A 26,643-nucleotide genomic window follows, 5' to 3' on the forward strand; every position below is an offset into this window, starting at 1 on the left:
ACAGGCAAATGATTATATCACAGTTAGGCTTGATGCTCTACCATAGTGGGCATCAGTCTGAGCCCCTACCTGGTCAGTGTGTCCTCATTACCTATCTGGCATTACTGATTACAGTAATGCTCTATGAAACCAATAAAATGAACAGGAATTGATTTGGCCTTTCATTAGATGTTTTACAATCTGCTAGGTGATAATCATTAGCATTTTCTCTGTGGCTCTTGAAATAAGACCATCCTTTTACTTGCTGCCTCTGCATAGCCGTAGGATTTCATAAGTCTGATAGATAGTGGGATATCTCTGCAGTCATGCCCAGGAGGTTGCTCCCATGAGCTCAGGGCACTCCTAGTCTGAGAGACTGGATCCCCTCTATCTTCTCTCTCTGTGTTCTTCTCATCTCCATGTTGAGAAATGTCATCAGCCATCTACACCCTGCTTCTCATCTTTGGCTTCTGTTGCGTAGCCAATCTCTGCTTCTCTCCCTTACCTTTCTTCCCTGTCTCCTACTTCTCAAGTTCTCAGCTTTTATATCTAATGATCATCAATTCCTTTTTCCTAAGTTGAGACACAATCACAACACACCTGGGTTGATAATCTCATTCACGTCACCTGGCTATGTCACCAGTAATTTCTTGGGTATGACTATTGGATAAGGTGTCATTCTGGATGTTGAAGGGTCCTGATTCCACTCTTGAAAAATAGCAAGCGGAAAATGAGAGCACCATGAATGGCTAATGAAAGAAGGATGGGGCACCTGGGTGGCTCAGTCAGTTAAGCCTCTGCCTTCGGCAAAGGTCATGATCTCAGGGTCCTGGAATCTAGCCCAGGTCAGACTACCTGCTGGAGTCTGTTTCTCCATGTCCTTACCCTCCGCTCTCCTCCCCCTGCTCCCGCTTGTGATTTCTCTCTCTCCCTCTCACTCACTCAAATCAATAAACTCTTAAAAAAAGAAAGAAGGAAATGATCTAACTGTTGGGGTAGATTTTATTTAAAAGTTTGAAAACAACTAATACTGAACAAATGCCTCTGTTCCTGTGGTGAAGAATTATTCTCTGGCACCTAGGTGGCTCAGATGGTTAAGTGCCTGCCTTCGGCTCAGGTCATGATCCCAGAGTCCTGGGATCCAGCCCCTTGTTGGGCTCCCGCTGAGCTGGGTGTCTGCTTCTCCCTCTGCCTATGCCCCTCTCCCCACTTGTGCACCCTCTCTCTTTCTCAAATAAATAAATAAAATCTTAAAAAAAAAATTCTTCTCCATTGCTCAGTGTGTAAGTGTATAATTCCATTTACCCTGTATTCCGTTCTGTTGAAGAAGAAAATAGAAGCCAAAGCATTTGTAAAAGCCCAAGATTAGATGCAAACACTTGAGTGTCTTTACCAGTGAAAATGGGAAGTTTAAACAGCCTGGTGATACTCAGCTAAATCTTTTGCTGGCTTTAGAATCTACTCTATGATTTGTAATTTATTTATTCAATAAGGAACGATTGAATATGTATTATGTACCAGGAACTGTGCTTGGAACTAGAGACAGAGATGAAAGACCTATTTGCTTGAGAAGTTCAAATCTATTAGGACAAACAGATTAGCAAGAAGGCAGTTAGAGGACAGTATGGTAAGTGCTATGATGAAATGCGCCAGTGGTCCTCTGGAGGAATCAAGGAGGAGACCATAGTGGGTTGAATAGTGGCCCCCAAAAGATATTCTAAGCCCCCCCACTATACCTGTGAATGTGACCTTTGGAAATAGGGTCTTTGCAGATCTAGTTAAGGATCTCAAGGTGAGGGGTGCCTGGGTGGCTCAGTCGGTTAAGCGGCGGCCTTCGGCTCAGGTCATGATCCCGGGGTCCTGGGATCGAGCCCCGCGTCGGGCTCCCTGCTCAGTGGAGAGTCTGCTTCTCCCTCTCCCTCTGCCTGCCTCTCTGCCTACTTGTGCTCTCTCTCTATCTCTCTGTCAAATAAATAAAATCTTTAAAAAAAAAAAAAAAGGATCTCAAGGTGATACCATGCTAGAGTTAGCATGGGCTCTAAATCCAGTGATTGGTGTCATTATATGAGAGAAAAGTGACTCCTTTTCCCATGGGAAAAGGCTTATAAAGATAAAGGTAGAGGTGGGACCTAGCTTCCTATCACCCAGAATTTCTGGCAGCCAACAGGAGCTAAGGAGAGGCATGGAACATATGTTCCATATTCTCCCTCAGAGCCTTCGGAAGAAAGAAATCCTGCCAGCACCTTGATTTCAGACTGAGGAAAGAGTTTTTTGTGTTTGTTGGAACATACCAAATCAGTGGTAATTTGCTATGACAGCCGAGGAAACTGATATGGGAGAGCATCTAACCTAGACAGGGGTGGGAGAGGGACATCTATGAGAAAACGATTCCCAGTTCAGGAGACATTTCAGCTGAGATTTGGAGGCCAACTAGGAGTTACCAATTTATCAATGGGGAAAAGAATTCCAGGCAGAGAAAATACATATAAACATAGTTCATGTTATTGCCAGAAAAAAAAAAAAGCTTCCCTAAGGCCTAATTCTATAGAAGGGCAAAAGACATGCTGCTTACACAGATTTGTCTCCTTTGGGCAAAGATCTTGCCTTTGCTCTGCAGAATCTACGTGGGTCATAGATGATTGGAGGAGTCGTTGTCCCCTCTCACACCTTGACTTCTGTCGCACTGGTTGAGGGGACCATCCATTTCACATCTGATTTATTGTGATAGCTTTCTAACCAGTCTGTCTGCTTTCACCATTGCTTGTCCAACCCCATGGTCTGTTTTTCTCATCACAGCAGTTAGAAAGATCTTGTTCAAACCTAAATGACATGTGACACTCTTGAGCATAAAATGTTCCAGTGGCTCTTCATTTCATTCAGAGTGAAAAAACAAAGTCCTTAAATATCCTAAAGACCCTAGAACTGACATTCCTTGAGCTTTCTGTTGTGATCTCCTGTGGTTCAGCTGCTGACTCACCTGGCCTCCTTGCAATTCCTGGACACACTAGGTACGGTCCTGTCAGGGCCTTGGCACTAAGCTGTACCCTTTGCCCTAGATACTTAGCACCTCCAACATCTGACTGGCCTGCTCTCACTCTCTCTCTCTCTCCTTGTGTGTGTCTGTCCAAACGTCAATCCGTTAGGCCTCATGACTACTGTAAGTGTAAATAGTAACACCTTCCCTAGTCCTGCTTATCTTTCTTAGTTATCCCCACAGCACTTAATATTATCTGACTTTTTGTACTTTTGTTTAATGTTTTCTTTCTCTCCACTAAAAGATAAGCTTCATAAGATGAGGGACATTATCTGCCCTGATAGTTGTTCTATGTGACCTGCCTAACAGAGTACTTGGTGCATTGTAGAATCTCAACTGGTAGTTTTTGTATGAATGGATGAACAATTTTTAGAGTTTTTTTTAACTAAGAACTTTATAAAAGAAATGAAAATGTTTGAGAATTGCTGAACCTATGCTTTATTAAATTTTAAGTGTAACATTATAAAGAAATTTCTAAGGCCTGCAGTGGGTTCTAATATTAATTTCATGTTCCATCCCCCCCAAAAAATAAAGAAAAAAACAAAAAATGAGGCATGATTCTTAATCATTGCAGCCTTAATAGTAGATATAATCTGTTTTGGAACCTGTTCAGTGGTGTTCTGGTCCCTTATAGGCTAGGTTCTGTTGCAAAGTACTTTTTTTACTTGAGCTTCCTCCTCCTTACCCTGACACAAGGAAGAACATTTGAGGCCCAAGTGTTATGGAATGATTTCTGTGGGAAGCTTTGCTTCTCTCCTGTGTTCTCTGCACGCACACCGGCTGAGGTGTACGAGGCCATCTTTCTGTCCCTCCACCCTGGGTACTCTTGAACTGTTGTTTCTCTGCTGAGATCGTAGCAACTGAGCAGATTCAGCATTCCTGCACACTGTGGATAGGGGGAGAGATTTTAAAGTTCTTGTCATGAGAGGATATGCCCTTGCAGCTGAGAGTCTGAGCTCTCAGCTGGACATCACGGAAACTCCTGTGTAGCACCCTCAGGAAACAGTGGTGGCAGCTTGCCTAATCCCTGCATGGTCCGTATCGTGTGGGCACACCCGACCGATACGCAAGCAAGCTCAGCGTGTTTGGGGGAATGGCACTGAGTGGGATAAGGCTGCTGGTCAAAAGTGGCAAGAGAGCATTCTGCAGAGGGAGGTGATGCACAGGCTCTGTGCCACTTGCCGTCATACTTATCCCATCACCTTAACCCCAACTTGAAGAAGAGGTAGTCCTGTCTTCATCTCGGGTAGGCAAATAGAGGCTCAGGGAAGGTTAGTCACTTGCTGAAGGTCACACAGTTAGTGATTTAATCTAGGTTTCTCTGATTCCAGGGACTGTGCTCTTTTACCTCCACTGTGCTGCTATAAATTAGAAATACATTTTGAGGGACTTGAGCCTAGATATTTCAAAAATAACATTAGCTCAGGAATGAGGGCCGCTCATGTTGTAGGTGAGATATAGCTAAACGTCTAGAAAGACAGATAACCAGGCGGTGGCGAAGGCTCGAGGCCCGGCGGGTATGTGCAGTACGAGCCCAGCCATTAATCAGACAAGCTCACTTCAGGGGACCCTGGGTTCTGACTTTGAAGGCAGCCGAAGAAAGGTCAAATATATGTTTTTGAATCCTCCAGTAAGCAGAGCTCTTTGGAATGCTTTGCATTGTACAACATGATAATTAATAATTCTAATTCTGAATTTCTTGCTTGGGACCTTGAAGCACAGAAGTGAAAAATAGCACCCCTTCCACAAAATACAAACAACAGCCTCGTAACCCTGTGAGTTAGGGTCTCATTTACCTTTGGTTCCCCATGTCAGTGTCTTTTTCCCTACGTGGGTTTCCTCTCTGTGTATGTAAGTACATGACTAATGATAATAACATCCTGGCTCTAAGCGCTCAAGCTGCAGTAACCTTTACTCCTCGCAACAACCATATAAAGATGGCGCTGTTTTAATTTCCCATTCTGTCACGAGAAAATGATATTTACAGATGTCTCTCGATAAGCTCTAGGTTACGCAGCTGGAAAAGGACCTGAGATTTGCACCCAGGCAGCCGGTGTCCTGGAGCCGGTCATCTGACAGTCGAGGTGTTTGTGTTGGGTATTTGAAAGGACGGGGAAGGGGAGAGCAGTGTTTGCCACTGTGTTTGATTGCTAAGACATTTCTTCCTCTCTTCTTTTTCTCATCTTTCCCTCCTCCCTTGTTTCTCCCCTCTCTCCTTCGCCTCCCCTCCCCGCCCCACTCCTTAAAATCTACCCTCTCTCCTACGCCCTCCCCTCCCCACCCCACTCCTTAAAAAACCCACACAAGCCTTCTCCCACTGCGGGAAGTTGGCATCACTTCACAGGTGCCTGAGGCTGTGTCAGAATCGCGGAGCCTGGAATTCTCAGTCTCTGCCTCATAATTAACTTTTTCTTGGACAAGGTCATCGAACTTCTCTCCTCTCTGTGTCCTCATTCATTACAGAATGAAGGCACCATTACAAATTGCCTTTTAAGATTCTTGTGGAGCACTCTTTCAACAAAAGCACAAAATGCTTTATGAATCTGCGAAATAGCTCCGATTTCAGGCCAGAGGTAGGTAGGAAATGGAAAAGCCCTCTCAGGAACTCTGGTCCACCCAAATGACCCAGCTGCTATCACTGCAGCCTGGATTCACATCTCACTCAAGATTTAACATCTCATTCCATGTGGTTACATAAAATCACAGACTGCTTTTCCTTGGGAGAGCTTGCTGGAATTTATTTCTTAAAAGTCTCCAGACAGTGACCTCCCGGGGTAATCTGTGTCTTGGCTCCAATATGGCAGGGCAGGAGGAAACCTTCTGACCCCTCACCCGGGCTTTCTCCTCAACTGTTTTCCACGGATAGCACTTTCATGCTCCTATTTCTTAGCGCTCCTGTGAATGCCAAACACCAGATTACAAATTGCTTTCAGAGTTTTTGTTGCAAAGATATAATTTGACCATTGCCTTAGTTTTTACATTGTACAGAGTCCTTAACTAACTTCCCGAATTTTGCTTTTTGAAATTTGAACACCCGTTCTTACTCTGTTCCTCTTCTTAGGTTTTTGTCTTAATCCCTCATTATTTTCCTTGCTGTTGATTCTCATCCTCAACAAACTCTCAAACCCTGGCATTGATTTTTACACCAGTTAGGGAAGACCTAACTATATTCACTATATTATATTAAATAATATATTAAATTAAATTTATTAATAATATAATTAATAAAATAAATTAATAAATTAAATATATTAAATATATTCATTATTCACTATATTAATTAACCTGGAGAGAAAGAGACTGACAGTTTTAAGAGGAACTAACCATTATTGAGCACTTACTGTTTGTGGGCACTCTGACAAGTACTTCATATGCACTGCTTATTTAATGCTGGTAATATCAGTATGCCCTAGGTTCTCCCAGGGCCTTCACTATACAGATAAGGAATTTGATGCTTAATTAAGGAGATTAAGCAGTTTTCAAAATAAGGTCATGGTGGTAATCCTTTTGTAATAAATAAATGTAATAAAGCAACACATTTTTCACCTTAAAACTTATACAATGTTTTAGGTCAGTTATATCTCACCAAAGTTGAGGGTTGGGAGTCAATCAGCTAATAAGGGCTGGAATCTGGATCTGTTTCCAGAGTCTTAACCACTCACCAGGCTGTAGGCTCTGCAGGAGAATTACCCAGGCACCTGTGTTGTTTGGGTAATGTGTCAATGATTGACCCCTATGTGTGCAAAATCAGGGCCAAATACTCCTCATTCTCAAGTATTTAGAGATGTCCTGCTGCATTGCTCCTCTTTTTATATCTTTCATCCATTTCTGCGTTTCAGGACTTTAACTCAGGAAACCTATTCATATTCAACATTTTGACGGTGCCTTCCTTTGGGAAAAGCCACCAGTCTTACTCTGAATGAAACTGAAATTGCAGGAAAAGAAGGCAATATTGGCAGTCCCAAATCTTTCTTCCTAAGGGCGTGGGTACCTGATGAGGAAGGCTGAGTAGGAGAGGCTCTTCAGTGAAATAGCCCAAAGCCTGGGTTAGTCGAATACCAGCTCCCGTCACCACTTCTCCTTCCTCACTGCCTGTCTTCCAGCAAGCCCAGGCCTTCTTTGCTTCCACCAGTGGTGCTCCATGCCTCTGTCCTTCTGCCTGTGCTGACCTGACCATCCTTGGTCCCAACCTGCCTGGTTACTCACTGTTTTTCTGATTCAGCTCTGGCATCCGCTGTTGTGTGGACCTCTCTTTGACCTTCTAGGAAGAAGCAATCCTTTCCTTCTCTCTGCCTCCTTTGAGTTTGCATAGGCAGTATTGCTAGGATCTGTAAAGAACTACATGATATGTACACTCTACACCTCAGGGCTTTTGCACTTGCTGTAACCTCTGCTTGGAACACTTTTCTGCTTGATGGTTCACTCTTTTCTTTCTCCGCTTGGGTCTTTATTCATATGTCACCTGCTCAGTGAGGCCTTCCATTATCCCCCTGTTTAACTGCAACCTTCCTCATTGGCACAGCCCCCACTCCCCTGCTCTCTTCTGTTTCTCGCTATATCACCTTTCATGTAACTTACCGTGTCACTTACACATCTATTTTGTTCTGTATCTTCTCCCACTAGAATATAGACCCATAATTTGAAATATTTTATCTATTCTTTGTAATCCCTGGTTCTTGGAATAATCTTTGGCACAGAGGGTGTTCAATAAGTAATTGTTGAGTGACTAAATAAAGGATTGTCTATTTTTTGTAGCCTTTGGCACCATTGACATTTTGGGCTGGATAACTCCTTGCTTTGGGGCTGTCCTGTGCACACAGGATGTTTAGCAGCAGCATCCCTGGTCTCTACCCACGAGTATGGCCACCAATGGCACTCCCCCATTTGTGACAACCGAAAAGGTCTCTAGACATTGTTAAATATCCCCTGGGAGGGGAGGATTGCCCTTAGGGAGAACCTCTGTAATAGACTCACAGGTTCTGGGGAACAGGGATCATATCTTACTAGAGTATCTAGTGTTTTAATACATAGTAAATGTTTGAGACATTTCTAAAACTGAATTGATCTGACTTGGTCAAATTGTTATCTCAAATTTCATGATACAGTTCATGACACAAAACTGTCTTTTCAAATGTTGTTTTCTGTATATAAGTAATTTACAAAAAAATAGAGTTTTAGTATCACCAGGGTTCCAGATTATGATACAGAGGAAAGCAGAATTGCAAAAAATTTGACCCTAGTCCTTAAGAATCTCACAGTCCAGTTAGAGAGGCATATAAACAGCACCCCGCTCCCCCAAAATACAAAAGGATGCACTGTCTCTCCATTCAGCCGTGCCATTCCCATCTAATTTATCCTCTGTAACAGATTTTCTATGAAGACCCATATAGTGAATATTATGACTTTCCAGACAGAGGGCGTCTGTTGCAACTACATCCACAGAAAATAACATTATAGATGTTTTCTTATATCAGTGTTTCTAGAGCTAAGACCAAAATCTTAAGACTAATCTAAAAGTGACTGTGCCCCACACACTGTCATGGAATGCTATGGACTAGAAGAATACAATGATTACCAAGGATGTGTGAAATAAAGGCACAGTTTAAACCCCAGGCTTAGTTGGCTGGGGAAGCAAGTCATTGGGTCACAGCTGTATTTTATAAATGATAGAGAATAGAGTACAATACAAGGCAATGCAATGGAAGACAATACAATAGAAAATATCAAAATTCATTACACAGACTAAGAGTCAATCTTCTATTACTGGTTGTGTATATGTGAAGGCTTCTGATATAAAATTTATGTCTTATATTTAGTGTATTAAAAAAGATTAGCAAAGCATGATCTTAAACCAAATAACTAGAATGATGGACAAAAGAAAAGTCTATATGCAGATATCCAAGCAGTTCACTACAGGGCCTGAAGGTCACTAACAAACCTGGGAAGTGGATGGGAAATGGGAAGATGGAGAGGACGGGTCCCAGATTGTAAAATGCTCCTGATTGCCTGCATGGCTTACTGCATTCTCTTCTACTGTTCTGGCTCTGACCTTGACGTGAGTTATCAACACTAGCTCATTTCATCTTCTATTCAGTACCTTTCCTCAGGACAAACCTTGACCTGAACTGTCCTTTTTCCTGTGCTTCTCTACTTGGCAAAAATCCCATTCATTCTTCCAGACCCAACTCAAATCCCAGCTCTGTTGAAAAGCTTTGCCCCAAGTCCACCAGGTGCAATTTATCATTTCTCCTCCATGTTCTCTCAGCACTTTATTCATATTGCTATAGTAGCAGTTACCATGTTTTATGATGCTTGGTTTTATATGTGCCACTCTCTGTCACTGGATTGTGAGCTTCCTGGGGATGGGGACCATCTCTCACCTAGTTGTAGACTTCTCAGTATTCAGCATATCATCTGTACATCGTTGGTGGGCAAGTCCCAAGTGGATGGCTTAGAGAGGTGTTTGACGTGGAACTCGAAACCCAGAGTACTACTTTGTAGCATTGTGACCTTCAGCTTCTCTAAGCCAGCTTTCTCATCTGACAGTGAGGATAGCATGACTAACGCACAGTGCTCTTGTTGTTAGCATGAAATAGAATATTGTCTATAAAGTACTTAACAGGTCTTCCAAAAATGGAATTCAGCATTACTATTGTTAGTATTATTACTTTTTAAATGGGGAGTGCAAAGGCCTATTGGAATTGTGGATACAGACACAGATGGTTAGTAATAGGGATGAAGGTGATTTGGGGCCAATAATTAAATATTAACTTATGCAATATAGTGTGTGCTTGAGACCAGAATGATAGGAAAATTGAGAGTTGTAGACATCTGGATGTTTGGTTTTATGTATCAGACTAGCCACCTAGATGATTTTACTCTTACCTTTTCTCTTCATTTTAAACTTTTTTGAGGGGAGAAATTGAGAGGGGAGAAATGGAAAAAAAGCATTAAAATAACAGAATTTTGCTCCTGGAGACACCTAGTAGACTTAAATTGTGTAAAATTGGAACACACTTTCTCATTCTCAACACTATTGACATTTGGGGCCAAATAATTCTTTGTTATGCAGTGTCAACCTATGCATTACAACATGTTTAGCAACGTCCCTGTCCTCTACCCACCAAACACCATTAGCACACTGACCCCACCTGCCATCTTCTGATGACCAAAAATGTTTGAGGGGGTCTTTGATAGTTACATACCATGTTCTGAAAGAGGTCAGCAATAAACCAAAAAGTAAACATGGAGGTGATATCCCCTTTGTTATTGACAGAAATGAGTTGAAGAACATGAGTTTTAGTCTGTAACAAGCTAGTTTGCTAAGAATGAACACAGAATAAGGCCAACTTACCAACCACATCCCAGGGAGGAAGGTGTCATTCGGGAGGTAAGGAAAATTGATTCCATCTGAAGGCAGCTTACTCCCAAGAGAGATGCCAGGTGGCCATAGAGTTTGCTGAGCATGAATAGGTTTTAAATATTTCCTGCCTTCCCCCTTTCTGGGATTTTAGGTGCACATAATCAATTATAATCTTTGATTTATGACATCCTGTAATCATCGGTCCATGGTGGTCAGCTATCATTTATTTAGATACCTTGGTGGTTATTTTTAAAGGATGTAATTCATCTAGTAATGGATTATCCAGAATAAAACTAGATGTGTAACAGATACATACTTCTAAACACGGTGCTCCTCTGCCTGGTCTCCTGCTTATCCCACCTGAGAATCATCATCCTGATACATATTCTTCCTAAATTTACCAATGGAATTTATTCCCTTTACCTCCACAGGGCAGAGCAAGCAGTGCTGGCAAAGAGAGGTCAGAAATGAACTTAAGGAAGGCTTCCTCAAGGAAACCAGGAGGGAAGCCAAAGGGTTTCCTTTTATCAGATGGTGCTGAGACTTGTATGTTTCCTTGTATTTTGTCAGGATACAGGATATCCCTAGAAACTAAATATATGCGTATAGAACTTTAAGAGGATCCTGCAAAGTGTTTAGAACTTGAATGGTTGTTACTTTTTTATTGGTGTAAAACTATTTTTGTCAAATCGAACACATGGTGATGATACTGGGCATCTACGAACTGACATCCGCAAACCCACATTCTCATTTTATTCCCCTTAATGCCCAAGTTTTGTTTCCCATGCTGAGAATTTTTGAATGTAAAACAAGTAGTCTTTCTGTGGATTAATTCTCCCTCAATTTTGAGTTTTCTGATTTTATTTTCTTGCACAATCAAAGAGTCCTTTCAAAAATAGAATAATACCGTTTCAGAGTTGACCCAGTGCGACATCTCCCCCAGGGTAGTACATTAGTAACAAATGACACTGTGATGACAGATTCAGGTTTATAATTTCATTGTATATTTGCAATCTATTCAAGCCATGCTTTGGAATTAGGAAAGTGGTTGACAAAAGAACAACATACCCATGATGCCTGAGTTTGTCTGAGTTTGCAGAGGAGCTGTGGCTCCAAGTTCCATTGCAAACCACATGATACTATTAAACTCATCAAGTCAAGGAAGGAGTGACAATGAGCCCTCATTAAAGAATAAGCTGCTTGCATAGGGATCTTTTCTAAGTCACTGCCACATCTCCAGAATGTAGCACACAAACTGATGCATAATAGTATTGTTATTTGGAAAAACAGAATCCTGGTGATAAATAACAGTCAAATCTAGTTCTTGGGCACATTACACCTGCAGTGCCCTGTGCTGGTGGTTTACGTTGGTAATTGAATTTAACCTGCACAGCACGGGTATTATCGTTATTGCTTTGTTCTTGAGAAACCTGAGGTCCACAGGAGAGAAATAATTTGCTGTAGGTGACACAGCTAATAGAACAAGGAATTGAGCCATGTAGTTCTACTATCCTATATTTTCATAAACTAGAAAGAAATGTAATGGTGACTTGGCTTATTGTTTCGGTTATGCCATCAATGAAGTAATGCTGCATAAAATTATAGGTCCTCTGATTATCAGAATCATTTTCTTTGAAATGCTAGGTTGATAGTTGATCAAGAAGAACCAGATATAAATAATCTATTCACATCCTTTAGTCTAGAATACTAGTATATTTTGATACCTTACAAGGTATTCAAAGAAAACTTGCATTGATCTTGATTTCAAGTAGTTTAAATTTTGGATGGCATGCTCATTCTTTTTTTGCTTTTGTGTTTTGTTTTTTAAATTATTTTGTCATCGTCTCTGAGGTTCAAGTAGGTAATGAATTTCTTTTTTATTCCAGATAAATTCTGTTTAAAAAATCCTATGTGCCTGGATTTGGTCAATTGTAAAATGGCTCAGACAAAAATGGAGATGCTATGAGACATACATGAACTTGAGCAGCTCCCTACCTCCCTTCTTTCATGCCACATGTGCAATTTGGACATATTTTTCTTTCAATTTGTAGTCCATTTCCTTAGCCCTTATGGAACTATCAAAAAAAGAATAAAGCTACCCATGTGAATACCAGATTGCAGATCAACCTGCACTATAACATATAAAGAAAAGGCAAGACTTTGTAGCCAAAGAAGTCTTTGCTTGAATCTTGACTCTACTGCTTTGCTACCTGTATGGCCTTAGATGGGGTACTTCATTTTTGAGCCCCAGTTTCACCTTTTTTGTCAAACAGTAACACCTCCCTAATAACACCATGATAAGGGCCATTACTACTATTATTAGAAATTAAAGTATAAATAACAAGGGATGCCTTTCAACCCTCCTTGGTGAAGCTGAATACCTTGTCGGATGGGTTTATATTGTCTGGTATTAGACGATTTATCCTTGGCCCATGTTTCACAGCCATAACATTATTGCTGTCAGTCAAATTTATTTAACAAGATACTTACTTAACACTATGTGCCACACACTATTTAAAGGCCCTTACGAATATTAACTCATTTCATCATCAGCAGCACCATATTTATTATGACATCTACGTTCTTAGACTATCACAAACATCTCATGCTTTCTTCACAAAATATCATTTCTTCTTAAGAGTTGAGTAAATCAGGAGCACATATGTATTATGAATCTGCCTATCTGTGTGTATATACGTGTGTGTGCACATATGTGCACACAGCTCTGGATCAAGAGCTGTTTTTCACTAAAGAAACCCAAACTGAGCTTCTTGCTTCCAAACCCCTGTCTTCTTTTGGGGCCACTTGAAACTTTATCAGCTTTCCATCTATCATTTTCAGTTTGCAAAACCACTTTATTTTTTTGTTACCAGCATTGATGCAGAGCTATATGTTAAATACCTTACTTGAAATGGTAGTCATCAGTGCACAAATGTGTGAGTTTTGGGGAAAAGGGATTTTGTATATATTTGTATGCATATATTTATATACATATTGATTTTTGATGAACATACCAAAACAGATGTTGTGTAAATGTTTTTTGCACAGTCTCAGGGTACTAAAATGCTGGAAAATGGGAAATGGTATTTGAATAGCAAGGTATGCACTATCTGTCCTCTGGCGGACACAAAGGAGCTCACAATTACTAAGCTACAGAATGTAAAATTGTCCAGGGAATATTAAATGATGTGGAAAATGACAATATTGTGAGAAGTTCTATGTACCTCAACTAGTGTTGAACTATCCAAATACGTATTTAGCTTTTTAAAGTTAAACCCGTATTATTTTTGTGATGATGGCAAAATATAACCATGGTATCTTTCCAGTGTGACATGTTTCTTTCTTTTTTTTTTTTTTTTAAAGATTTTATATATTGAGAGAGAGAGAGCACAAGTGGGGGGCTGAGGGAGAGGGAGAAGCAGACTCCCTGCTAAGCAGGGAGCCCGAAGCAGGGCTCGATCCCAGGACCCCGAGATCATGACCTGAGCCTAAGGCAGAGGCTTAACCGACTGAGCCACCCAGGCGCCCCATTGTGTGATATGTTTCTAATTGCAATTAAAAACATTTGCTCACCTAGCTCTCATGTGAAAGAGAAACTGTGGTACCAAGTTGCAGTCGTCTTCATTAATGAGAAATTTTGCAGTTTTGGTACTAAATTACTGGTTATCCTGCAAGGCTTGATAATAAATTATTTGGCATGAAAGTGTTGAGGAATTGTTAGAGCAAGAGTTTTCTGATCAGAATAATGTGCAAAATATAGGTGAATTCATTCAGCAACTATTTTTAAGCATCTACTCTGTGCTCGGATTCTGAAACTGTGGTACAATGGGGAACAAGAACAACCTCAGTTACTTCTCCTGATGGGTCTTACAGTCCAATGGATGAAACAGAAGATGGTAATCAATTATATGTAAGTGAACAATGGTAGTTAGTGCTGCAAAGGAGAGGGTCCCAGAGCTATGCTGTGCTAGTGGCTAGTAAGGGAAAGTAACCTTGTCTCAGAAGGCTAGCAGGGTAGCACTGAGATGGGTGGGGATCATTTTTTGATGCTTATCAAAAGGCTTATCAAAGTTCACACCCTTTGAAGCCACATTTTCACATTGAAGCATTTCGCCTAAAGGAATAATTTGAGGTGTGTTAAGCATTTTAGCTATAAGGACAAGGCATTGTTTTCTTATAGAATTGTTGGAAACATCTTAAATATTCAAAAGTAAGTGCTTAAATGTATATTATCAAAACTGATATCGACTACCTGGGGTGCCTGGGTGGCTCAGTTGGTTAAGCATCCAATTTTTGGTTCTGGCTCAGGTCGTGATCAAGCCCCATGTCCAGCTTGTGCTCAGTGCGAAATCTGTTTGAGATTCTCTCTCGCTCTCTGCCCCTCCCTGTGCTCACAAGTGTGCTCACATGCGTGCTCTCTCTCTCAATAAATAAATAAAACCTTAAAAAAGTTATATTGACTACCCAAAATCTTTTTAAAATAATGCAAAAATGTTTTTATTATAATAAAAGATGTTTAGGAGTAGTTACAAAATAGTATTTAAATTGCCTTTGCCTTTACCCCTACCCTATCCTTTCTAGTTACTCAATTTATCCTATTTGATTTCAAATATATCAATAATCAGAATAGCAGGAACAGTAATAGCTGCTCATACTAACTACCACTTAGCACGTGCCAGCCCTGTGCAAAATACTTTATTATTTCAAATGATCTCATGTAAACCAGTGAAATAGGTATTATGACATTTATTTCTTTTTGTATACCGAAACTTTTAAATATGTCACCACAGATATGTATGCTCTATGCACCAAGGAAAGAATTGTTTCAGTGTTCACACTATTCACCATGAGTTTCCTTATTGCCATCTTATCTAAGAGAAATCCCTTACTTTTTGGTGACAGCATTCTGCCAAGAGGGCTGCAGATACGGTGGAACGTGCGTGTCTCCTAACAAATGCGTCTGTCCTTCTGGATTCACAGGAAGCCACTGTGAGAAAGGTAACCTTGCCTCTTTTGTTATTTGGGGGGGTTATTACTGTGGGTTGACTTGGTATGTCCTGTTTTGATGGTGGATGTACCTCTCCCAAAGTGGGTACCTTTTTGTTACTACATAACAGGCATCTTCCCTTTGAAAATAGGGCTTCATTTGCTCTCCCTCCAGCGTGTCTAATTTAGCAAGGTCCAGTCTTTTCTCTGCTATAGTTTGCAGTGTGCATTTTTAGGACTAATCAGAGATAAAGCCTCACGAACTAACCCGCCCCACTTATCATCTATTGGGTAGCATCACAGTCAACTATTGGAGTTTTAACAATCTGCATCAACGGAATCTAAATTAGAACCACATGCTCCTTGCGCAAAAGCACGTTAAATAACTCCAGCAGCAGGTTTATTGGTGTGCTTGGAATTTTATTCTAATATTGGTTTATTATGAACATTATCCTTCATGGACCTGATAATGTAAGCCAATTAGTATTGGTAAGATTCTGTTACGTGCCCCTTTCTATTTGCAGTAAATGTAGTGTTTATACTTGGTGCTATTTGGTGAAATCCAGCTCGGTCATTAATTACAAGAAGTCCTCCTACCTTTGTGTAAGTGAAATTTGACAATCAATGTTAGTGTGCCAGTAATCCATTCAAGCAACAGGTCAATGCCATATAAAACTAAATATTTCAGTGTATTTGTCCATGAGTTTTATTAGGGCAAAACCACTGTATCATTTTTCTGAGACGGGAATAACTTGACACCATAGAATTGCAGAGAATAGTGGAAATACAATGTTGTCATCATCATTCCTATTATTTGATGAGGGGGAGGATGTCTTCATTTAATGCCAAAGATCTAAGCAAAGCTCTTTTTTCCTTTGGGTTTAAGGGTTTCATTTTTTTTAATGAGCCTATTTATTATACCCCAAATTGTCCAACATATTACATTGTGCTGCCTGTATATTTATAAGGCAGCCTGATCCTTTAAAAAATACGTCAAAATTTACATAAATTATTCAACAAGGAAATCAACAATGTGTGTGCCATTGTTTCCATATTTTGTGATAATACCAACAAATCAGGTCACATTTATTAAATAATATTAATTGGCATATCCTTAAAAAGAGACCTGTAAAGGAGCCAAGGTCTGCTCCTGAGCAGCATGAGAGCATTACCACATGGAGCTGAAATATTCTTGCCAAAAGCAAGGAAACTTAATGGCAACTTAACACACATGGCTTTATTGCAGTACATTGGATTTTGATTAGGTTTTCTAGAATGAAAAAAAATCTAAAGGTTTCACCTTATTTCCTCTAGAACTGCTGTGTTTCCCTAAAATGAGTATACAGGGATTCGTGGGGACAGAATGGTGATGGTGATGATGTTGATAATGACGGATACTACTACTACTGATACACGATTTCTCATGTACTAGTTATGTCTAAGGCCTTGTAAATGAATGCTTTAATATTAACAGCAAACCAGAGATTGCTATCATTACTCCCATTTTATAGATGGCAAACTGCAGCTTTAGGCAGGTGAAGCAATCTCTGCAATGCTATCAGAGCCAGTATTAGAACTGAGAATAAAACATCAGTTGCGTTGCACAAAGCCTGCGTTATAAACCCTTGCATGTATTTCTCAAGGATAATACATGGGCTTCCTGTTAAAATCCAGATTTCTGCTCTTCCACCCCATACCTGGTGAATCAGAAAGTCTGGGGAGGAGGGTCCAAAAATCTTTACTTTCACCAAGAACCTCAGGTTACCTGTTATAAAGCAGTTGTTATATTGTTATTGAGATACTTAACCAGAACATCTGTAAAGTTCTTACTCTTTTTACCTTTTAAAGAATTAGGGGAGAGCATTGATCTTAGACCAGGGTCCAAGTCAGTGGCAGCTCAGGAAAATTTAATTGTGGTTTCTGATGGCTTGTTCGTTTGACCTCTGGCCTTTTCTCTGCTCAATAAGTGGTTGGTTGAATCAGTGCTTACATTCTGGTCCATAATGTGGAGCAGGAAAAATAGAGATAAAGGAGAAAATCAAGACCAGAGGGAAAAATAAAACAAGGATTGATAGGACATGGGTTCCTACGTAAATGTTACAAATGTTGGATTTGAGATTGAGAATTGCATTTTCTTGAATATGTGCACAGTTATTGTAAGGTTAAAAAAAAAAAAAAACAAGGCTTCTCCACATGTGATTCTCTCTCCCATCAGTAGCAAAGCCATTCCATTTAATACTGGCCAGTATTCTAATTCTGTAAGATTTTTTGGCAGTAGAATAAAGTACACATTTTCCCATCAATTGTGTGCAAGGGATGTAGATGAATTGTAGGCAAATACTGAAACGTATGCCATATCTTATCTGAATTATTTTGTCATATTGATCATTAATAATAAACATTAAATAATTCTGTTTTCCACTGAATAGTGATGTGGATACCTTGAGTCTCGGTGCAAGGGAAAAATGCAAATGCATTATGAATGTCTCATAGCATGATTAGACTAAATCTTTTATTTGGTTTCTTTCAAGTTAAGGGCTAATTAAATGGTCTCTCTTGAGATATATAGAGTTCACTTATGTTAAGTCTTAAAATGTTTCCCATGGCCCCCCTGGTTATTGGTTTGATCCATTGTGATATTCAGCCTTTCAGAATACAAGCACATTTAGTTAAATCATTGAAATCATTTGTTAAAGAAAATACCTATCTAGAATTTAATGAAGTTAAAACACCCACCTGTGTTTGGTATGTAACACAAAGATGAACAACTCAAATGTGAAATCAAAGAACCACACTAAATCCAAAATAGGTTACCTACCATAAAACAGAACACCATCTTCTGAGAACTGAATGAGATTAAGTTTTCTACTTGGCATTAAGCATATTTGCAAGCAAGAATAAGTAGAGATACATACAAGGTGTCAAACTATGTCTAATTAAAGATTTCTTAAGCTTGACAATATTGACCTTGTGGACCAGATAATTCTTTGTTGTAGAGGGCTGTCCTGTGCATTCTAGGATGTTTAGCAGCATCACTGGACTCTATACCCACTAAATACCATTAGCTGTGTCACCCCCAGTCATGACAAGCAGAAATGTCTCTTGACATTGCCAAATATTCCCAGGGAGGCAGAATTAATTCCCATGGTCAACACTGGGTTTAAATGTAGCATTTAAAAAATCTTTTACAAAAATGGTATGTGTGTATATAGGTGTGTGTGTATTTGTGTATATATATATATGTGTGTGTATACACACACATATTTTAGGTAAATGTATCAGTGTATACATATAAAATATAATACATATATAATATAATACATATATAATATAATACATATAAAATATAAAAATTATAAGCATCTTTTTTGCTAGAGAAAATATTTTAAAGCATCTGTTGAGCATTTTTAGAAGTGCTTAGAGTTGCTGTAATTTAGAACATTCTTGACCAAGAACCAGAGACTGGCTGATATCCATCATGTGGTATGTGAGGCACACCTTCTTATGGTCCTAGGAACCAGGTTGGTATGGAAGCTGTGCCAGTTCTCTGTCCACTTTCTCCCAGTGACAGTGTAAACATGTGAATGCTTCAACCCTACCCAGGAAGCATGTGACCCTAACCCTTGTGTTCTCCTGAAGGAAGAGAAAATCCTTTATTCATCCATCCATTCTTCCTTCCATCCTTCCTTCCTCCCTCCCTCCTTCTTTCCTTCCTTCCTCCCTCCCCCTCCCTTCTTCCTTACCTCCCTCTTTCCTTCCTTCCTGCCTGCCTGCCTGCCTTTTGTACTTAGAGAATGTGTTCATGTGCAAGCTGGGGAAGGGGCAGAGGGAGTGGGAGAGAGAGAATCTTAAGCAGGCTCCATGCCCAGTGTGGAGCCCGATGTGGGGCTCAATCTCACGACCCTGAGATCATGACCTGTGCTGAAATCAAGAGTCAGACACTTAACCAATTGAGCCACCCAGGCACCCCTATTCTTTCTTTTTTTTAGAAGGAAGTTTTCAATATATGTAATCAGATAATGTCTCATAAAACTTAGATACACACACTTTAAATGGAATTTTCTCTATAATGATTTCTCTCTGACAATACCAGGTAGTCACTTTTAGTGGGAGTTTTGACTGGGATATAAATGCAGATGTTCTTTCTGGTGGTACACACAAGACAGCTAATTTTACTGCATTTCCCTATTTGTATATTCCATGAATTCTAAATTGTATAAATTCAGACACTCATAACCAACATCTTGTGAATCAGACAGTGAGAATTGGGCAGTACTCATCAAACTATAGGCTAGACAATAGTATAATGTAAAAAACTGGGAAAAAATATGCTGATATTATAAAAATAGCAGAGCTTGACTTTTTCCCACATAACTTCAGAAATGGGTTCCTTTATTGTAAATGTTATTCTCTTAACTCAAGCACTGAACTCTCACAATCTGCAAAGCCTTTCCAAAGCATACGAAGAACCTGATCAGGAATATTCAGGGAAATCAATAAATAGCCAAAAAAAAAATAATAATAATTTGACACTGTTATCCATTGACAATATCATTTCCAGGAGCTATTGTTTTCTTATTTTGGTTATCTGGATTTTCTAATACAGTAAATATTATTTGTGTTTATTTTAAACTTGTAAAAATCATTACTACCAAGAACATAAAAACTCACAAAAGGGACTTCATTTTTCTCAGTTCCTGGGGTCTTTTAACTTTTCCTTAAGAGGAAATGACTTTTTGCCAGGTAATTTATTCTGTTCTTTTCCCTGAGCCTCAGGGCCTTGCAGATATATAGACAGAGGGTAGCAGTTTGCCCTGAGTATGTTATCCATCCACCAGAATGGTCAGAAATAAAGACTTCTGTATTCTTCCAAATTTTAAATACTGCTCTGGTTTTGAGAGCGCTGGACTGGCATTCATCTATATGCATTTTCTCTGCCTTTCCTTGTTTCAGGGAAGCATTTTAAGAGCTTTTAAGAAGGTGGATAGTGGTTCCATTCTGTAAATGGAGAAGAGAATACTTCTTTTTCCTCTTCAGGTATCACAGGAAGGTATGTGGGAAAAGGAGGAGTGCAAATGCGCCTGTTCAAAATCCTAGCAGTTAGGACGTTTATTTACCTTTTCTCAGCAGGAGCTTTCTCTGGTGGTCTGGCACCCGTGCGGGCTCAGTAAATGGCGGCTTCCATTACTAAAGTTGGCGCTGTCATGCAGCCAGTAGGTGCTGGAGTAAGCAGTGCCTTTGTGGCATCATTTAAAAGGGAAATACGGGGATTTGAGGTTTCTCTGAGTTCACCCCACCAAAGAAGAATGCACACAGATGCTCTATTAAAATTTCATTGAAGTCATCTGAGTGTGAATTTGCTTGAGGAGCTATTCCCTGCTCTGGATATTTCCAGAAATAGAGACTAGCAGAGGAGAGGCATTGCAGTGGAAGAAGAGACGAGCCCAAACCCACCAACAGAGATTATTCACCTCAAGGACCTTGTGTGGTAGCTTCTTCTTGTCTTCAACTCCACCCACTCGACTTTTCTTCTTCTTTTCAGCTACAATGGAGAAATTGGGCCAGAGGTCCAACACACTTCCCCATGGCTCCAAAATGGGATTGCCACTTAACCCTCAGAGCTGCTTGGAGCTATTTCAAAACCCTGTCCTTGACCTGCCAGGATCATCATTTTGCCTGATTTCAGGCATCTCCTTGAGACAACACATTTTCAACTCATTTCAGTACAACTGTAGGGAGTGATACCTTTTGTTCACAAACAGGGGCTTGGACTACACATTAGGGATGCAGCCGGGGGTGGGGAAGAGGACTAGACTAAGGGACAGAGGTCTGAGTTCTGATCCTAGATGTGCCTTATGAATTATTTAGCCTCTGTGAAATGAAATTTCCATTAGCCTACCACCCATCTCTTATAAGTCCCCAAATTTTGCATTTGTTACTTCTTGGAGGCAGCTAGTTTCACCCTTTTGAACACAGATGAGGACATGTAAGCATGTTATTCAGCCAGTCGGTAGGGGAGTTGAGGTTCTAAACCCATGTATGGCTGAATCCAAAGTTCATACACCTTCCAGTCAGCTGTTGCTTCTTGATTGCTTTACCTGTGTCCAAGGGCACTTAAACCAAACAGATTCTATAGAAGACCAAATAAATTTTGTTCTCCTGTGATGAATGAGCCATAATTTCCTACTTCATTATGTGCATTGTTTTTACATATTCCTTTCAACATCTTCGTTGTGCCTAAGGCAGAAAGAGAGTAAACAAAATAGGGGTTAAGAGCACAATCTCTGAAGCCACATTAGCTCATTTTAAGGTGGTGTTTCAGAACCTGTGCTATGGGATCAGATATATGTATTGTTTCTGAGCTTGATAGGCACTAAAAAAAGGGCTTTTAATATTATTTATTTCATAATATTATGGTGAGATTAAATGAAATCATCTATTTAAATCACTTGGTAGAGTGCCTGGCATATAGGAGGTGTCTGGAAATGATTTCTATCGTTAATTCTGTTCTCAATTTACCAGGTGATAAAACTGAGACTCAGAAATCATAGGCTACTTCCCCAAGGACATTCAGCAGGTAAATGGTGGAGCCATGCCTTATGTTCATCTGCTCCTACCAAGGTCTCTCGTCTTTCTGCCCCTCTTATGGCCTTGCGCTGTTCCATTCAAATGCAAAGTGTTTTTATTCATGTCATCTTTGCCAATTCATATTCTCTCTGGTCCCATAAACATTTTATATAATTTTTTATCAAGCGAACACATACTAATTTATGCACCAGAGTTTTGCTCTGGGGAAAGAGTGAGTTAATTCACCTGAAATAATGGCATGTATAACCTAGATAGGGTTCTTGGGAATGATGTTTTCTTGCTGTTGTTTCCTATTTGTTGGAGTTGAGATTGAAGACTTAACACCAAGTTCTCACTGTATTATTGATAGCATAGGTGGCTTTGTAACTAGGCAGACGTGAGACCTCAGCGAAAAGGCTGCCCCCTGTTCCTTCTACAAATATTTCCTTACCCTCTTCTTGATTCCCCAAATTCACGTAGAAAAACAACATTCTGATTCTCAGTTTGGCACCAGGAAACCTGGATGCTCTTTCCAAATTCCACTCCTGACTAGCTATGTGATGGGGCAGCATCTGCTTTTCCTGTATAACATGGGAGTAATCATCTTAGAAAAACCTTAACGTGGTCCAAACTCATTCCTCAAACTTCCCTAGGAATTTCCACTGAGCGAATAATCAGAGATAGATACGATACATGAATGGGGTTTGAGGATATGCTTAAAACCTTGAAAGGATGGCATTTTAAATAATAATACATTGAAAGCAACCGAGATTTATAACAATAGAGAATTAGTGAAATTACAGGTAATGATTGGAACCTTTAAAACCTATGGCGGAAGACTATTTCATGAGATGGGACATACAGTGTACAGTTAAGAATATAAACTCTGGAAGCACACTGTCCAATTTTACAGCCTTGCTCTATTGGGAAGTTACTTCAAACTTTTGTGCCTCAGTTTCTTGATTTAAAAAATGAGAGTAAGAAGAGTACTGCCCCAGTGGAGGGTATTTTTACAATTTCCTGGATCTAGGGAGCACTCTCTATGCACTAGATATTATGAAGTAAAAATGGCATGTTCAGTATGAGTCCAATTTTTATGCACAGACACACATGTACTATACACAGGGAAAAAAATGCCGGGAAGATGTTGATCTCACTACGACTTATCGGGTCCTTGTGTTATTTGGGAGCTTTCAGGACCAAAAAAGGTCTCAGTTAAGCAACTAAGTCAATACTGTATTAACGCTAAGTAAAAGCTTTTTACTGTCCCCACTCATCAGCCTGCCTCAATCTGAGAAGTCTGCAGTGAGAAGCAGGTATGGACAGTTCCCCTTTTTCTTCCTTCAATACCCTATTTTAAAATTCATAGGTGTCCTGAATCTTACCCAGGGTGAGAGTTTTATGGGAAAGAGGATAAGGCCTCATAGAACCAGTATGGTGGTCTTCTAGCTTTGAGGTCTTCTGGATGGGAGATGTGCAGTTGCTGGTTCTTGCTTCATGAGGGCTTTGGTGAGGGTCTTCAGTCATTAGGGACTTCCAAATGAAGTTCCATTGACATGGACAATCCTTTCATCCTTCTGTAGCTCTAAGCTTGTGAAGGTCCCCTCCTCTGTTGTGGCTCCTTGGCCCTGTAAGTTTCACAGATGATTAGGTGGAAGCTCTGACGCTCTTCTGTAGGATTCCTACAAAGCAGATTCTTTTCCCCTCCGTCAGCCCAACTGCAGCCTTCACTTAATGTGGGTTTTTTGTTTGTTTGGTTTTGCTCTGCCATGTGGCTGAGGCAACCACAGATCTAGGCATTAACCTTTAGATTTCTGAGGTATGAATCAAATACCAGTTGCTATGTCCTTCACTATCCGGAGGACATTTCTGGGTGTGCTTGAAGTCTGTCACCCTTAAACAAGTTTTCAGAGGAATGTCTTCCCTCTATCCCATTCCCACCCCTCACCCCCAAGTCACCTAGAACAGTCAGCATGCCAAACAACTTTCTTTAACAAAATCCTTACTTTGGGCCTTTTCAACATGCCTTGCTAAATTTCTAGACCTTTGTTTACAAAGCTGGAAGGTGGTTAATGGTTAATGTAAGCACATTTTTGAAAGTGTTGTAAAATAATCTAGCACCCAGCTTTGGAAGGCAGGAATCCTTAATACATTATCATCTGCCACATCTCTGACATGGGAGAAGTCCAGTTTACCCTATTACATTTGAGTTCAGTAAATACTTGATAAATGAATAAATGAATGAGTACAGAGAAGAACCTTAAATTTCACACGGTCCAGTCTTTTCATTTTGTAAATCACAAGTTGTAATGACTCCAATTGAAATCTCATTTAAAAGACACCTAAGTCAAAGCGTATCATATTGGGGGTGGAGGACAGAAATGCCATTAGTATAAAAATTTGGTGTATTTTCAGTAGCTCTGTCAGCATGCCTTTCCAGAAAGCAAAATGAAAGGAGCCAATCTTTTTAATAGATTGGTCTTCCCCATCAAGTAAATGAAAGCTATTAGGTATTACCTTGTCTAGTTAGTAAAGCAGAAAATAATTCCTGACTAAATGACAAGCAGTTCTTGCTCCCCACCAGGAAAGCTCACACTATTGAACTGTGAAAGTCAGGAGTTTGGTTCATATATTCATTTTTAATCCTACACCCTGGGGAATACAAACACCACTGTTAACTTGAAGCACACTGGCTAACCAGAAAGAAAGTCCAATGTCTGTGGAAATATGACCAACTGGAACCCAGGAATTACAAACTTTCCCGGTAACTAGTATCTAAGAATTCTTTGTATCCCAGAATACATACTGCGCTATAGATCCTGTGGAAAAAGACTAATTGAAGCCAATAGACTGACTGAGAGGGAATATAACTCTTGCGATTTGCATCACTCTCTCCTAATAGAATCCACTGATTAGAAAAGGTAGTTGCCTGAAAATGTTCACTCAGGTCCAAAATATGATAAATCAAACATCAAAATGTATGCATTCATTCTGGTAATGGTTGACGAGATAAGCAGTTTCTGGCTTGGTGGGCTAATGTGATTTTAAAGCATTCGCCAGTTTAACAGAGACCTTAAAGTTATCTGTGGGTGGCCACAATTTGAGCTAAAGTAGATTGAGTCCATGAGGGGATGCTTTATCTAATAAGCACTGAGGAGGGACTGAAAGGTTTTCTTATCATGGTTTTATTTTGTTAAGGAATACCTTGCTAAGAAAACCTTTCAGTACTTTCTCAGTGTTTATGAGATAAAGGCAAATTCCGTGGCCACGATATATAAAGACCTCCGTGACTGGTCTCTGCCCACTTCTCTAGCGTTATCTCCTCCTTCTCTTTCACATAATCTACATTCCTGCCTGTTCCAAACTACTTCTGGCCATGGAAATACACTTTTATTTAGTTAGTTTTACTAATCCCTGAGCTTTTGTTTGTAACATTCTCTCTGCTGGCAATAAACAGACTTAGATGTTGATCACAAATATATTAATTTAAAACAATGGAAAAGAGTGGTTATTGAGGGTCTCCAGTAAAGCCAGAATACCTCTGATCCTTCTCCCTCTCACCTTGCTCCTCCTGTCGTCTTCCTCATGGGTCTTCCAGTTGATGGCAGAATCTATCCTTTCACATTCCCTGGATCAAGATCTTGAAATCGTCCTTTACTTTTTTCACTACATATCTAAATCTTTGCTTGGCCTCCAACATATGTCTAGAATCCAAACTACACATCTCAACCACTATCACTCTTGGACATGACATCATCATCTCTAATCCAGATGCATGTAAAAACCTGACTTACCTTCCTTCCACTGTGGTACATTTATAGTCTCCTTTCAACAAAGTAATCAAGGGGACATTATTAAATAATTTAGATCTAGTCACTCTTCTGTCCCAAATGCTCCCTGACTCCCTATTTTCACACAGTTATTACAATGATCTGTGAGACTACATGCTCTGGGGCACCTCCCCCCCCGTTACCTATCTGCCCCCTTCGATTCAGTGTGCTCCCCTCATTTGTATGCCATCCTTTGCAGTCATAATGGTCTCCTTGATTTTCTGAGACCACGGTAGTCCTGTTTCCTTTACTCTTTGGTTTGCTGAGAATTTTCAGCTCCCTCATGTTATGTATTTGTTCAAGAGTTATCTCTTCAGAGAGACCCTCATCCCTAACTAAAATAATACATGTCCTAGGGCGCCTGGGTGGCTCAGTTGGTTAAGTGTCTGACTTCGGCTCAGGTCATGATCTCAAAGTCCTGGGATCGAGCCCCACGTCAGGCTCTGCGCTCAGTGGCGAGTCTGCTTGTCCCTCTGGCTCTCCCCCTGCTCACCCTTTCTCTCTCAAATAAATAAAATCTTTAAAGAAAATAAAATAATACGTGTCCTCCTCCAGGTTACTGTTTTATTGTCTTCAAAGCCTTTACCACTCTCTGGCATGATCATGCCTTTTTTGGTATGGTTTGACGGCCTACCCAGGATTTAAGCTCCATGAGGGAAGGGCTTTTGGTCTTACTGCCACTGTGCCTTTAGTACCCAGGACAGTGCCTGGCACACAGCAGTTGGCCAAAACGTTTTTTGAATCAAGAGATAATAAGGATCTCTTAGTTTTTGTGGTAGTCTCCAAAGACACAGCACTGTCATCATGGTATGTCTTGGGAAGAATAAGAAAATTATTGTTGTCAATCACACACCTTCATCCCTGATATTTTTAGGTCATATGTA

The 26,643-nt window shown here is 40.1% G+C and overlaps 1 protein-coding gene across 2 annotated transcripts in view; it reads left to right on the plus strand.

The window, feature by feature from the left end:
* Nucleotides 1–26,643, plus strand: part of NELL1 (neural EGFL like 1) — a 794,433-nt gene that overhangs the window by 571,782 nt on the left and 196,008 nt on the right. For both annotated transcript variants that reach the window (XM_032413839.1, XM_032413840.1), the window contains exon 15: nucleotides 15,279–15,374. In XM_032413839.1, coding sequence (XP_032269730.1) covers nucleotides 15,279–15,374 — 96 coding nt within the window. The remainder of the gene's footprint in view (nucleotides 1–15,278; nucleotides 15,375–26,643) is intronic.

This window comes from Phoca vitulina, unplaced genomic scaffold, assembly GCF_004348235.1.
Source record: "Phoca vitulina isolate PV1807 unplaced genomic scaffold, GSC_HSeal_1.0 scaffold16, whole genome shotgun sequence".
In the NCBI taxonomy this organism is placed as follows: domain Eukaryota; kingdom Metazoa; phylum Chordata; class Mammalia; order Carnivora; family Phocidae; genus Phoca; species Phoca vitulina.